The sequence below is a fragment of the Zootoca vivipara genome, chromosome 12 (assembly GCF_965207765.1).
Source record: "Zootoca vivipara chromosome 12, rZooViv2.hap1.1, whole genome shotgun sequence".
NCBI lineage: Eukaryota > Metazoa > Chordata > Lepidosauria > Squamata > Lacertidae > Zootoca > Zootoca vivipara.
Window position 1 is genome coordinate 263,533 of NC_142595.1, and position 12,047 is coordinate 275,579.

At 43.9% G+C, this 12,047-nt stretch overlaps 1 protein-coding gene across 4 annotated transcripts in view; it reads right to left on the reverse strand.

Moving 5' to 3' along the window:
• CORO1C (coronin 1C) overlaps positions 1–12,047 on the reverse strand; it is an 81,313-nt gene that overhangs the window by 12,313 nt on the left and 56,953 nt on the right. For all 4 annotated transcript variants that reach the window (XM_035134427.3, XM_060282033.2, XM_060282034.2 and 1 more), the window contains exon 3: positions 11,108–11,230. In XM_035134427.3, the coding sequence (XP_034990318.1) occupies positions 11,108–11,230 (123 nt within the window). The remainder of the gene's footprint in view (positions 1–11,107; positions 11,231–12,047) is intronic.

Below are 12,047 nucleotides of genomic sequence, written 5' to 3' on the forward strand. Positions count from 1 at the left end.
CATGATGGTCCACTGAAATGTTTGAGCCAACATTGAAAGCAAAGGAGGTAATTCAAAAAGAACCCCAAACCATTCCAATTTAATGGGCTGAATTTGCCTAATCAAAACAGCAAAGCAATAGTCTGATCATGAAGCTTAGGGAGCTGGGAAAAGCCACAGACAGCTAAAACGGATGAAAGTTCTTAAAAATTTGAAATGGATTTAAAACTTTGCAACACTAAGAACCAAATTAAAGAAAAAACTATTTACACTCTGAGTGTCTTGTAGTAAGCCAACTGTGTTTTGGTGTGTCCAAATCACAGTTTCCTGAATTTATTGTTTTTTTTCCTGAAAAGTGTGAGAAATATGTGGAGAGCTGAGATTTAGAGAAGTGCAGAAATGTCACACTGTTCACATGGGGAGAACAACACAGAGAGCATTCCACAGACTGGGAACCACTGCAGAGAAGGCCCATTCTCGAGTTGCCACCCTCTCGACCTATTGAGGAGAAGGCACATGAAGAAGGGCCTCAGAAGACGATCTCAGGGTTGGGTAGGTTCATATGGAAACAGGCAGTCCTTGAGGTATTGCAGTCCTGAGCCGCTTAAGGCTTTATAGGTCAAAACCAGCACTTAGAATTGGGTCCGGAAACTAATTGGTAGCCAGTGCAGTTGGACCAGGATCAGTGTAATATGCTCAAACTGTCTTGCTCTGGTGAGCAACCTGGCCACCAAATTTATGCACCAGCTGAAGTTTCTGAACCATCTTCAGAGGCAGCCCTACTTATAACACATTGCAGTAATCTAACCTTGGGGTTAGCAGAACATGGACTATCCCTGTCCAGATAGGGGCACAGCTGGGCCACCAGCCGAAGCTGATGGAAGGCACTCTGGGCCACTGAGGCCACCTGAGCCTCGAGGATCCAGGAGGACCCCCAAGCTAGGAACCTGCTCCTTCAGAGGACGTGTAACCCCATCAAGAGCAAGCGATCTCCCACCCATTTGGTCTAGGGATCCACCCACTAACAAGTGCCTCAGTCTTATCTGGATTGAGCTTCACTTTGTTGGCTCTCATCCAGTCCATGGCTGAGGCAAGACACTGGTCCAGCACTTCCACTGCCTCACCTGCAGATGTAAAGGAGAAATAGAGCTGAGTGTCAGCAGTATGTTGATGACAACGTACTCCAAACCTCCGGATAACCCCCCCACCAAGCGGTTTCATGTAGATGTTAAACAATGTGGGGGATAGGATTGAGCCCTGCGGAAGCCCTCATTGAAGGGTCCATGGGGCTGAAAAGCATTCCCCAAGTAACACCCTCTGGGAACAACTATCCAAAGTGGTGCCACCCATCCCTAGTTCAGAGAGTCGCTCAAGAAGGATGCCATGGTTGATGGTATCAAAAGCTCCCGAGAGGTTGAGAAGAATTAACAGGGACATGTTTCCCTTGTCTCTCTCTCGACAGAGGTCATCATACAGGGCATCCAAAGCAGTTTCTGTGCCAAAACCGGGCCTACAACCTGATTGAAATGGATCCAGAAAATCAGTTTCTTCCAAAAGTGCCTGGATCTGTTCTGCAACCACTCGCTCCAGAACCTTGCTCAGGAAAGGGAGATTAGCAACTGGCCGGTAGTTAGACTTTTCGAATCCAGGGAAGGTTTCTTAAGGAGTGGTTTTACCACTGCCTCCTTCAAACAGGCAGGGACCACCCCCGTTTGTAAAGAGGCACTGATCACCTCCCTGGCCCAGGCAGCTGTTCCCTCCCTGCTGGTTTTTATCAGCCACTAGCTGGTCCTGCCACATGTTGTTGTGGCTTAGTCTGTTAAATGGGCCCTCAGAGTCCCCCTTCAAACTCCCCTGTAAGCCTCACTGTGGTTTAGTTTGTTAAATAATAAATTATTCTATTCTATTCTAAATGTGCCCTTCAGACTCCTTCAGCTGAGTCAAGGTCTTGGTGGATGCAAGTGATTTTATCCTCAAAATGCATTGCAAACAAGTCACAGCAAACTACCATTGGTCCTATCACTTCCTTTGGGCCAGCCTGTAAAAGCTCTGCTGGACGACATAATGAGGATGCAATGAAGGCAGCTAAGTATGCCTTCTTTGCTGCCTTCACTGCTGCTAGGTAGGCTCAACCTTACCAGTCTTCAGTTGCATTCATTTGGATCTTTCCTCCACACCAAGGCAGCCATATGGCCTGCATCATAAGGAGAAACGCCAACCCTTTAACATGAACGGAGCTGTTTAACTAGATTGAAGTGTGTGAGAGTACACTACTGGAAGATTTCCACAGGTAACTGGGGAAGCAGGAGGACTAACAGACAGATCAGATAACAGCACAGCAGCAGAAGCCAAGACAGGCCTGAGTCAGGTCTATGAAACATGGGAGAAAGACAAACAGGTCCAAATCCCGTTATGCAGGAGTGCTCAAAGTATGGTCTGGGGTCCTTTTTTTTGTACATAGGCCACAGCCTCTCTTTCTTTGCTTGCGAGGGTTGGCCTACAGACCTGTCAGTTGCAGCTCTCTTGAACTGCTGCGCTCTGGTAAATTCACAACCAGTCGGGCACTGCTGACTGCAGAGAGACTACACTCAGGAGGCCAAACATTACATAATGGGAAATGCCCAAGCAACTACCGGTTTTGCTCCAGGTGCACAAACTGAGAACCTAATACACGTGCCAACTTGAATACTTACAAGGAAAGACATACTTGACCAGCAAGACCCCAACACACATGTGGTCAGCTAAGCCCTCCATGTCATGCAAAATAAGGTAACTAAAGCAATACCGAGATTGGGTCTAACATGGCCCCATTTTTCCATAATTCATAAACATTCTGACCACAAAAGCATTCCTAGATTTGGCTGAGATTAGAAGTCTAGGTGCCATGAATTTACATGATGTCAGACACATTCATTCCAATAAGTGACACCTCTGACAACCATTTTTGTTGACAGCTGCCCTCAAAAACAGCAGAGCTTCACAGGATTCCTTCGGACAATCGGTTTCTGGAATATTCATCCTAATTTGCTAGCAGAAAGTTTATGCAGAGGTTATTGAGCAAGATGTTATGATCTGTTTGCAGGGAGGTCGGGTAGTCTTCAGTGATGTCTCTAATTGCTAAGTTGTTGTTTGTTTATCTATAGAATAATAAAATACTACTGTTCAGCTACAAGAGACCTCAAGGCAGTGTGCAACATTTATTAATTACAAAGAGTGCTCACTAATGGTTCCTCATCACCCAGGAAAAAAGTGACGAGTGGGGTGCTACAGGGTTCAGTCCGGGGCCCCTTGTTGTTCAACGTCTTTATAAATTACTTGGATGAAAATGTTGAGGGGATGCTCATCAAATTTGTAGATGACACCAAACTGGGAGGTGTAGGCAATGACACAGAATTCAAGATGGCTTTAACAGATTGGATAACTGGGCCAAAACTAACAAAATAAATTTCAATAGGGACAAATCTAAGGATCTACACTAAGAAGTAGCTGCACAAACATAAGATGGGGACACCTGGCTCGCCAGTAGTACATGTGAAAAGGTTCTGGGGTCTTAGTAGACCACAAGCTGAACATGAGTCAACAGTGTGATGCAGCAGCAAAAAAGGCCAATACTATTCTAGGCTATTTCAACAAAAATACATTGTTCCCATCAAGGGAAGTCATAGTAGCACTCTCTTCTCCCATGCTCAGACCACACCTGGAATACGGTGTCCAGTTCTGGGCGCCACAATTTAAGAAGGATATTGACAAGCTGCAATGTGTGCAGGTGAGGGCAACCAAGTGCTAGGGGTCTGGAAACCAAGCCTTATGAGGAACAGTTGAGAGAACTGACTATGTTTCACATGGAGAAGAAGAGACTGAGAGGAGATATGATGGCCATCTTCAAATATCTGATGGGCTGTCGCATGGAGGATGGAGCAAGTTTGTTCTCTCCTGCTCTGGAGGGTAGGACCAATAGCTTCAAGTTACAAGAAAAGTGATTCCGACTAAACACCCGGACGAACTTTGTGACTGTAAGAGCTGTTTCATGGTGGAATGGACTCCCTTGGAAGGTGGTAGATTTTTAAGCAGAAGTTGGATGGCTATCTGACACGGATGCTTAGTTTAGATTACAGGAGGTTGGAGTAGATGACCCTTGGGGATCCCTTCCAACTTTATAATTCTATGCCAAGATATGACATAGAATCGCTCCAATGTTTTTGTCTTCTTCCTTTCCTTAACCAATTTGCCACATGAATGTCCACAAGGAACAAACTAAAGCAGCCACATCTGGCAGAACAGCCCCTAAACACGACAAAGGCAGCCACTTGGAAAGGGATGGTTTCAGCTGTTCATTTCTACAAAGATGAATTTCTAGGGCTGAAGAGAAGCCACATCCTCTGATCTGGGAGGCTGGTCCCCAACTCCAACTGTGTAGAAAGAACCTGTAGTTAATTTGGTGGCAAAGAAAATGTTCTCTGCACATGTACAAAGAAGAGCTGAGCCAAAGTGAGCCTGGCCACAAACTCAACCCTGGTTAGAAATTCCTCACCCCCTCAGCTCTGCTTTATCCATTTCCCTCCTGGATTTTACACTGCCTCAAGAGAGTGCTTTGCCTCAGAGCCCATGATGAGTTTACCAGTTCAGTTTTGAGATCTCTCCATGGCAGGATCTAGTTATAATTATTTCTCGTCTCACTGGGGTTCTGTCTTATATCACACCCACTACCGCCCATGACACCCAGGTGCTTCAAGGGAACTATAGGCCACCAGTGACTTACTGAGAAACCCCACAGCTATCAGCATAATCCATTTGTCTGGAATTTCAAGGATTCACTTAGCAAGCCAATAGCCATGATTGGCATCACTGTCGATTCAAACCTTTTGCTTTTTTGAAGATCCTGGATGTCCAGGAAAACCAGCAGAACAGACTGAATGACTCAGGCTGAAATTAATTCCTCCCATTTGAGAAGAGCCATTTGGCATCCTCCAAAAAAACCCTAATATAATCCAACATTCTCCAGTTGAAGAAGACAAAACCTGCAGTACATTACCAACATTCAAAAGGTTCTGAAGAATCCACATTTAAGCAGTTCCTTATTTCCTGGCATGAGAAAAATCGTTCTTCAAAGTGAGCATTCAGACTAGGCGGCCTCATGGCAGCATTTTACAGGAAACCCCTCTAGAAGTTAAGCAAGAAAGAAGCCAAAAGGGCTGGACTGCTCACCTCTCTGCATTGTGAAAAAACTTATTTATTTTTTTAAAAAAACATGCAAGTCTTCTCTCACTGCTGAAACTAAGCATACATGGGTCTGAATGGACCTGGATGGGAGTCTGTGGGGGTCCCCGTATAAGAAGAGGGTAGAAGGGAAACTAAATCAGAGACTGATTGCTATCAGTGTGTTTAGGAAGACCTTTTAAAAACATAAAAATGTTTTGCTCTGGTAGCAAAATGAGCAAAGGGAAGTTGCTTGGAGAATCTCTGAGGAATTATGGGACTTCAAAAGTGATCGCCTCTGAGGACACGGAGCAGGCCTCAGCCACGTGATTGTGTAAATTTCTCAGTTTGGAGCTCTTCATCTCAAAAACTGAAAAGCAGCCTTGAAGGGTACTATTAATAGCAGAAAAGCTACAGGAAAAATAGGCTGCTTAATCTTCGCTCTTAGTGCTGCATGTCAGCCCAAGATCACTATCCCCAAGGACATTTACTTCCCTTTGGTTCCCCATATCCCCCCCAAAAAATAAGGTGAAAAAACAGCTGGGAGAGGATGTTATTGAGCAAATATCTCAGTAACCTAATGTTCCTCCAGCCCCCTTAATTACAGTCCCCAAGGCTACTTTTCAGTTTAAAATAAAACAGGGAAAGAAATTCCCAACTGCATGTAATGTAGGAATGGTGAATAAATGGCCAGTGGGCCCATTTCATCCTGGAATTAGCGGCACATCCATCATAATAAATATTCACATTGATTTTAATTGTATGTCTATTGCTTCTTTTGTTTCTTATGTTTTGTATTTTATTGTATTACAGTTTGAATTCCATAAGACTGCAAGGCACAGTGCATTACAGCTGCTAAACAACAGGTACCGTAGAACAATCATTAAGTGGTCCACCCAGATGCTCAGCAGTTTTCAAGTGAACTGTGAGTGGGAAGTTTGGAAACCACTTCTCTGGATCATTCTCCCTAGTTCTCCTTCCATCTCCCACATAAAATTCTAATAATCCTAAGCTCTGTGAAATTCCTCCCAATGTTTAATTTCTCCTTGTTGCCCTTTCATGCCTCAATTCCCCCTCTCTTACCCTGCTTTCAGGTTCCTCCCCCTTCTCCTTCTTATTTATTAAATGTACTACAGTTGTGACCCAGGTGGCGCTGTGGGCTAAACCACTGAGCCTAGGGCTTGCTGATCAGGTCGGCGGTTCGAATCCCTCCTGCCAACCTAGCAGTTCGAAAGCACGTCAAAATGCAAGTAGATAAATAGGAACCGCTATAGCGGGAAGGTAAACGGCGTTTCCATGTGCTGCTCTGGTTTGCCAGAAGCGGCTTTGTCATGCTGGCCACATGACCTGGAAGCTATACGCCAGCTCCCTCAGCCAATAATGCGAGATGAGCATGCAACCCCAGAGTCGGTCACCACTGGACCTAATGGTCAGAGGTCCCTTTACCTTTACCTTTACTACAGTTGTACCTTGGATCCCGAATGCCGCAAACCCGGAACTGACTATTCCAGTTTGCAAACGTTCTTTGGAACCCAAACGTCTGATGGTTTCCAATTGGCAGCAGGAGCTCCTGAACCTTTTGGGAGTTGAACGGACTTCCGGAATGGATTCTCTTTGACTTCCACTGTAGTTACTTTTTTTGCCATGGGAACTCAAAGTGACTTACACAGATACCTTAGAATCAGTATAAAAAGACATTTTTCAAAGTTTGTTTCCCCGCTGTGCACCTTAAGAGAGCTTTCTTTCTTGTCTCAGGGCTCTACCTGGAATCAACAAGTTGGGCAAATTCACATGACACCCTTCCAAGCCAGGGAGAGGCGTGGAGCCTCTCGGATTCCTGAAGAGTTTTGAAGTGTTTTTACTTTGCTGCCTTTTCATTTTTGCTTGATTGGGACCTTAAGCTTACGACCAAAAGGGTATGAAATTTACCCCCCTCCGACTGGACTAGAGAGAAAAGGCAATTATAATATTAATTTAACTATCTATTGTTTATCATTTATCCCAACCATGCACTTGAGATGAGAGAGAAACACAAGAACAAAACAGGAGGAGGACAATGAATAGGTGGAAATAGAACAAGAAGCAGGTATGAGCACCAGGCAGGGCAGGCAGGCAGTAAGCCGCTTCCTGCTGCTCCTCCTGCCACTGTTCCCTTAGCAAGAGACAGACTGGACTTCTGCTTCGCTGCTACTGTGCGCTCTCTCTCTCTCTCTCTCTCTCTCTCTCTCTCTCTCTCCTCTTGGCAATGACAGCAGGCTGTAGTAGCTGAAGGCTGTACCCCAGCATGTGCACACTGCCCAATTTCTCTTCTTCTTCTCTTCTCCTCTCAGGGATTCTTCTGTAGCACATAGATCCTGCCTCCTCCTCTCCCCACCAAAGCCCCTTAATGCTCCTCCCTCTCTCTTTTTCTTTTTTCTGCTGCCCCAGCCAACTTGGTTGCAAGTGGATCATGGCATCCAGGGGATTTCAAACACTGCCTGGAAGTGGTCCCAAGTTGGCCTGTGAGGTTATTTCCCCCAAACCATGCCCAACTGCCCCATACCTGATGCCATATGTGGGGAACTCCATTGCCTTGCCCAGCCCTGCTGAAAGCTTTGCAAGCCCTAAGTTCAGGACTGCCAAGCACTTGTGCTGTGGTGCCCGACAACTAGCTGGCTGTCAGGCATGTGGGAAGCACTGTGCAAGGGACCACAGCGCCACTCATGACCTGTGGTATGAACTTAATGCTATATAAAATTAAATCCACCTAACTTGATAGTGTGGCTTTTTAATTCAATGTTTAGACAAACAAAAATCCAGAACAGAACAGAATTTCAAACCCTACGCCAAAGGATAAAGGTAAAGGGACCCCTGACCATTAGGTCCAGTCGTGACCGACTCTGGGGTTGCGCGCTCATCTCACATTATTGGCCAAGGGAGCCAAGAGCAGCACATGGGAAACGTCGTTTACCTTCCCGCTGTAGCGGTTCCTATTTATCTACTTGCATTTTGACGTGCTTTCGAACTGCTAGGTTGGCAGGAGCTGGGACCAAGCAACGGGAGCTCACCCTGTCACAGGGACTCGAACCGCCGACCTTCTGATCAGCAAGCCCTAGGCTCAGTGGTTTAACCACAGCGCCACCTGGGTCTCTATTATGCCAAAGGATAAATGGACATAAATCTGACATCAGGAATCACAAGACAGAGAAACCAGTAGGAGAACACTTCAGTCTCCCAGGACATTCTATACAGGATTTCAAAGTAGCTGTCTTATTACAAAAGAATTTCAGAAATAGACTGGAAAGAGAAGTTGCTGAACTGCAACTCATTACCAAACTTAAAACCATGGAGAGACCTGGTCTGAATAAAGACATTGGATTCTTATCTCATTATAAATGACAAAGCTATCTTTAGCTATCTCACCCCTTGCTTTTTCCTGTAAGACCAATTGCAGTCGTTAACAGTCGTCAACGAGTTTCCACACCTATCAGTCAAATGCCCATTCCCACCACCCTTCTGAGCAATACCCCTCCCCACCCTCTCACTATATATAAGGGTCTGGAGACTTATGTTTCAGTGTATCTAAAGAAGTGTGCATGCATGCGCATGAAAGCTCATACCAATGACAAACTTAGTTGGTCTTGTTACTTTGAAGCAGCAGCCTGTTGCTGGTTAAGAGAATGGTTTGCCTTAGAAAATGATGATGTTTTAGATTTGGAAGGTCATGATAATGCCTTTGGATGGCATGCATATTTATGGTATGACAAGGCCAAAGTTCATAGAGGTTTTAAAAATCATATTATCAGGAAAACTCTTCTTAATGTTTGGAATAGGTATAAAGCCTTGTTAGAACCAAAAACACCCAGATGGATTTCACCGGCGGAAGCCAAAACTCGAAAAAGATTGAATATGTCAACAAATTGGTTGAGATATAGGGATATTTTAATACAAGAAAATGAGCTCATAAAGTAAAAACCATATGAGGAGTTGAAGAGTAAAGTAACGGATTGGTTTCAATATCATCAGATCAATGAGATGTTTAAAATGGATAAGAAAGTTGGTTTTCAAATGCAAAAGTCGAAAATAGAAACAGAATTGTTAGATTCTAAAAGTAAAAATTTATCCAAAATGTATAATGTATTGTTGGAATGGCATACGAAAGACGAGCAAACAAAATGTGTTATGATCAAATGGGCAAGTGATGTGGGGCACAACATCATGGTGGAAGATTGGGAAAGGTTATGGAAGCACAATATGAAATTTACCGCGAGTACAGTTTTAAAAGAGAATTTAATGAAAATGATGTATAGATGGTATCTGACTCCGGTAAAGTTAGCTAAGATTTATAAGTGCTGGAAATGTAAAAAGCAGGAAGGTACCTTCTTCCACATGTGGTGGACGTGCCCCCAAGTGAGAGACTTCTGGGAAAAGATTTATAATGAACTGAAAAAAGTGCTGAAATGCACTTTTGCTAAGAAACCAGAGGCCTTTCTACTTGGGATCACAGGGGATGATATCCCTAAGAAAGAGGTTGTTTTCTTTTTGTATGCCACAACGGCAACAAGGATACTACTGGCAAAGAATTGGAAGAATGAAGAATTACCAACGGTGGATGAATGGCAGAAAAAAGTGATAGAATATATGGAACTGGCTGAGTTGACGGGGAGACTCCGGGATCGGAGTGAAGAAGCAGCGGAGGAGGACTGGAAGAAATTTAAAAGCTATTTGAAAAACAAACACGTAATAGACTGATCAAGTGGTGGTGAGGGAGATACAAGGATGTTGTAGATTATACAAGGGTTTGAAAATAAATATCGCTAGAAGATAGGGAAATTAGAATTAAGATGAAAGATATAGTTGAGTATTTTAAGGATAAGGAAAAATAGATACAATATTATTAGTGTGAGGGACAGGAACTATAGACTACCCCCTCCCATCATGACGAGTTCCTCTCCAAGCACCAGCGGGAGTGGGGAGGGAGATGATTCCAGTGGAGAAAAAGGAAGCAGAGGGCAGGGGTTTGACAGGGTCACAGAGCCCCTGCGCCGACCAGGAGAGGAAGGAAGGGAAAGGGAAAGAGGGAGGTCGGAAAGCACGGCTAGGAGACCCATCCCTCCAGTTCCGGAGTTGCGCGTGAAGAAGAGGGGGAGGAGATTGGGGATCCCAAGACTACTTTGTTGGAGGAAAACGCGGGAATCCCCATTCCGGGGTACTGACCCAGACTGAGAACATGTATATTGTATAGCTGCCGCACTGTAAATAGTCTGCACATAATAAAAGCATGAAAAGGCAACGTCTTGGCGTTGTTACTCTAGAGTAGCCACCAGCGACCCTGTGACAATTAGGATAATATTAATGCTAATTTAGAATTCATGTAAAGATTTAGAATTTACTAAATATGAATTGTAAGGAAGCGTAGCAGGAGGAGGATGAGGAAGTCATTAGATTTAGAAGGTTATAAAAATAAGAAGTATTCTTTTTTTCTTTTTTCTTTTTTCTGAATTTTGTATATTTTTTTCTTTTTTGTGTGTGTGTTTTACTTTTTGTATGTTGTATTTTCTTAGTATTTTTGTTTGTGTTTATCATGTTTAGTAATTTTGTATGTATAAAATTCTTAATAAATATATTTTTTAAAACTTTTTATTTTGTTTCGACTACGCCAGACTAACACGGCTACCTACAGTACCTGTAACTAGAACCATTTCAAGTGCAGTGAAGGCCAATTTTCCTTTCAGTGTTACTCACTCCAGTTCTGCATTCTGTGACAAGGCAAGTAATATTTTCTGCCTTTCAGTGTACCATCTATAGGCCCACAGCAGTTGTATTTTAAAGCTGGAACAAGGATGACTGGCTGCCAATGACTACCATAAGGCTAACTTAATGAAGGGCTACAAAACTACTTCCGAGCGAAAGCAAGAAACAACTTTTTGAGATGCTTAATGCAGCGACTCACCATGACAGTGCAGTCTTCTGAGCCACTGGCGATGACTTGATCATTGTGAGGACACCAATCTATGTCAAGAACAGGTCCCGTATGGCCACAAACTGTGGGGTAGGATTTGTCAATTCTACCTGTCTGAAGAGAGGGAAAAGAGTGCTGTAATGTACAGAACAAGGAACAGAATACAAACAAGCCAGGGGTGGATAACCTGCCACTCTCCAAATGTTGCTGAACAACAACTCCCATCTGTCCCATTCATGCCAATGGTCAGGAATGATGGGAACTGCAGTCAAACTTCTGGAGGTCACAACTTCCACACCCCCAAAGTAAGCACTTCACGTTCACTAAATTATCTCTTACACACAAAATATAGAAATGTATGATGCTACGGTTATATATTTTAACTGTCACACCTTGACTGTAATAGATTAACTGAAGGCAAAGTTAGTTGCTCAAATTCACATAGACAAACATTGGCAGCAGCTCTCCTGGGGTTCCATCAGACTGTTTGGCCATCTATCCCAGTGTTGCTTACTCTGACTGACAGCTCTCTAGGATGGGATGAGAGAGGCCTTTCCCATTCACTGATGCTACCAGAGATCCTCTGACTGGAAATGGCAGGGACTGAAGCTGAGGCCTTCTGTATGCAAGCATGGGTACTTTTCCTTGGAGATAGGGCAGCTTTCCAAACTTATTTCAAAGTTTGAATGGCTGTGATGTCAGAAAAACCTTTAAGCTGCATTTCTCCAAAGAGATTTGCACTTGTTTAAGTGTTTAAAACTCACCCCAACTATTGAACTGTAGGCAGGTCCATGTCAGCTGCCTTTTTCAGACACAAACACCTATGACTGGGTTTCCCAAGCTGCTCTTTGTTCCTTCTGCTGCTTGAACCCTGGATCATGCATCCAGTTATTGCACTGCTAATTCCAGGGAAGTGAGGTTTTTTCCCAAT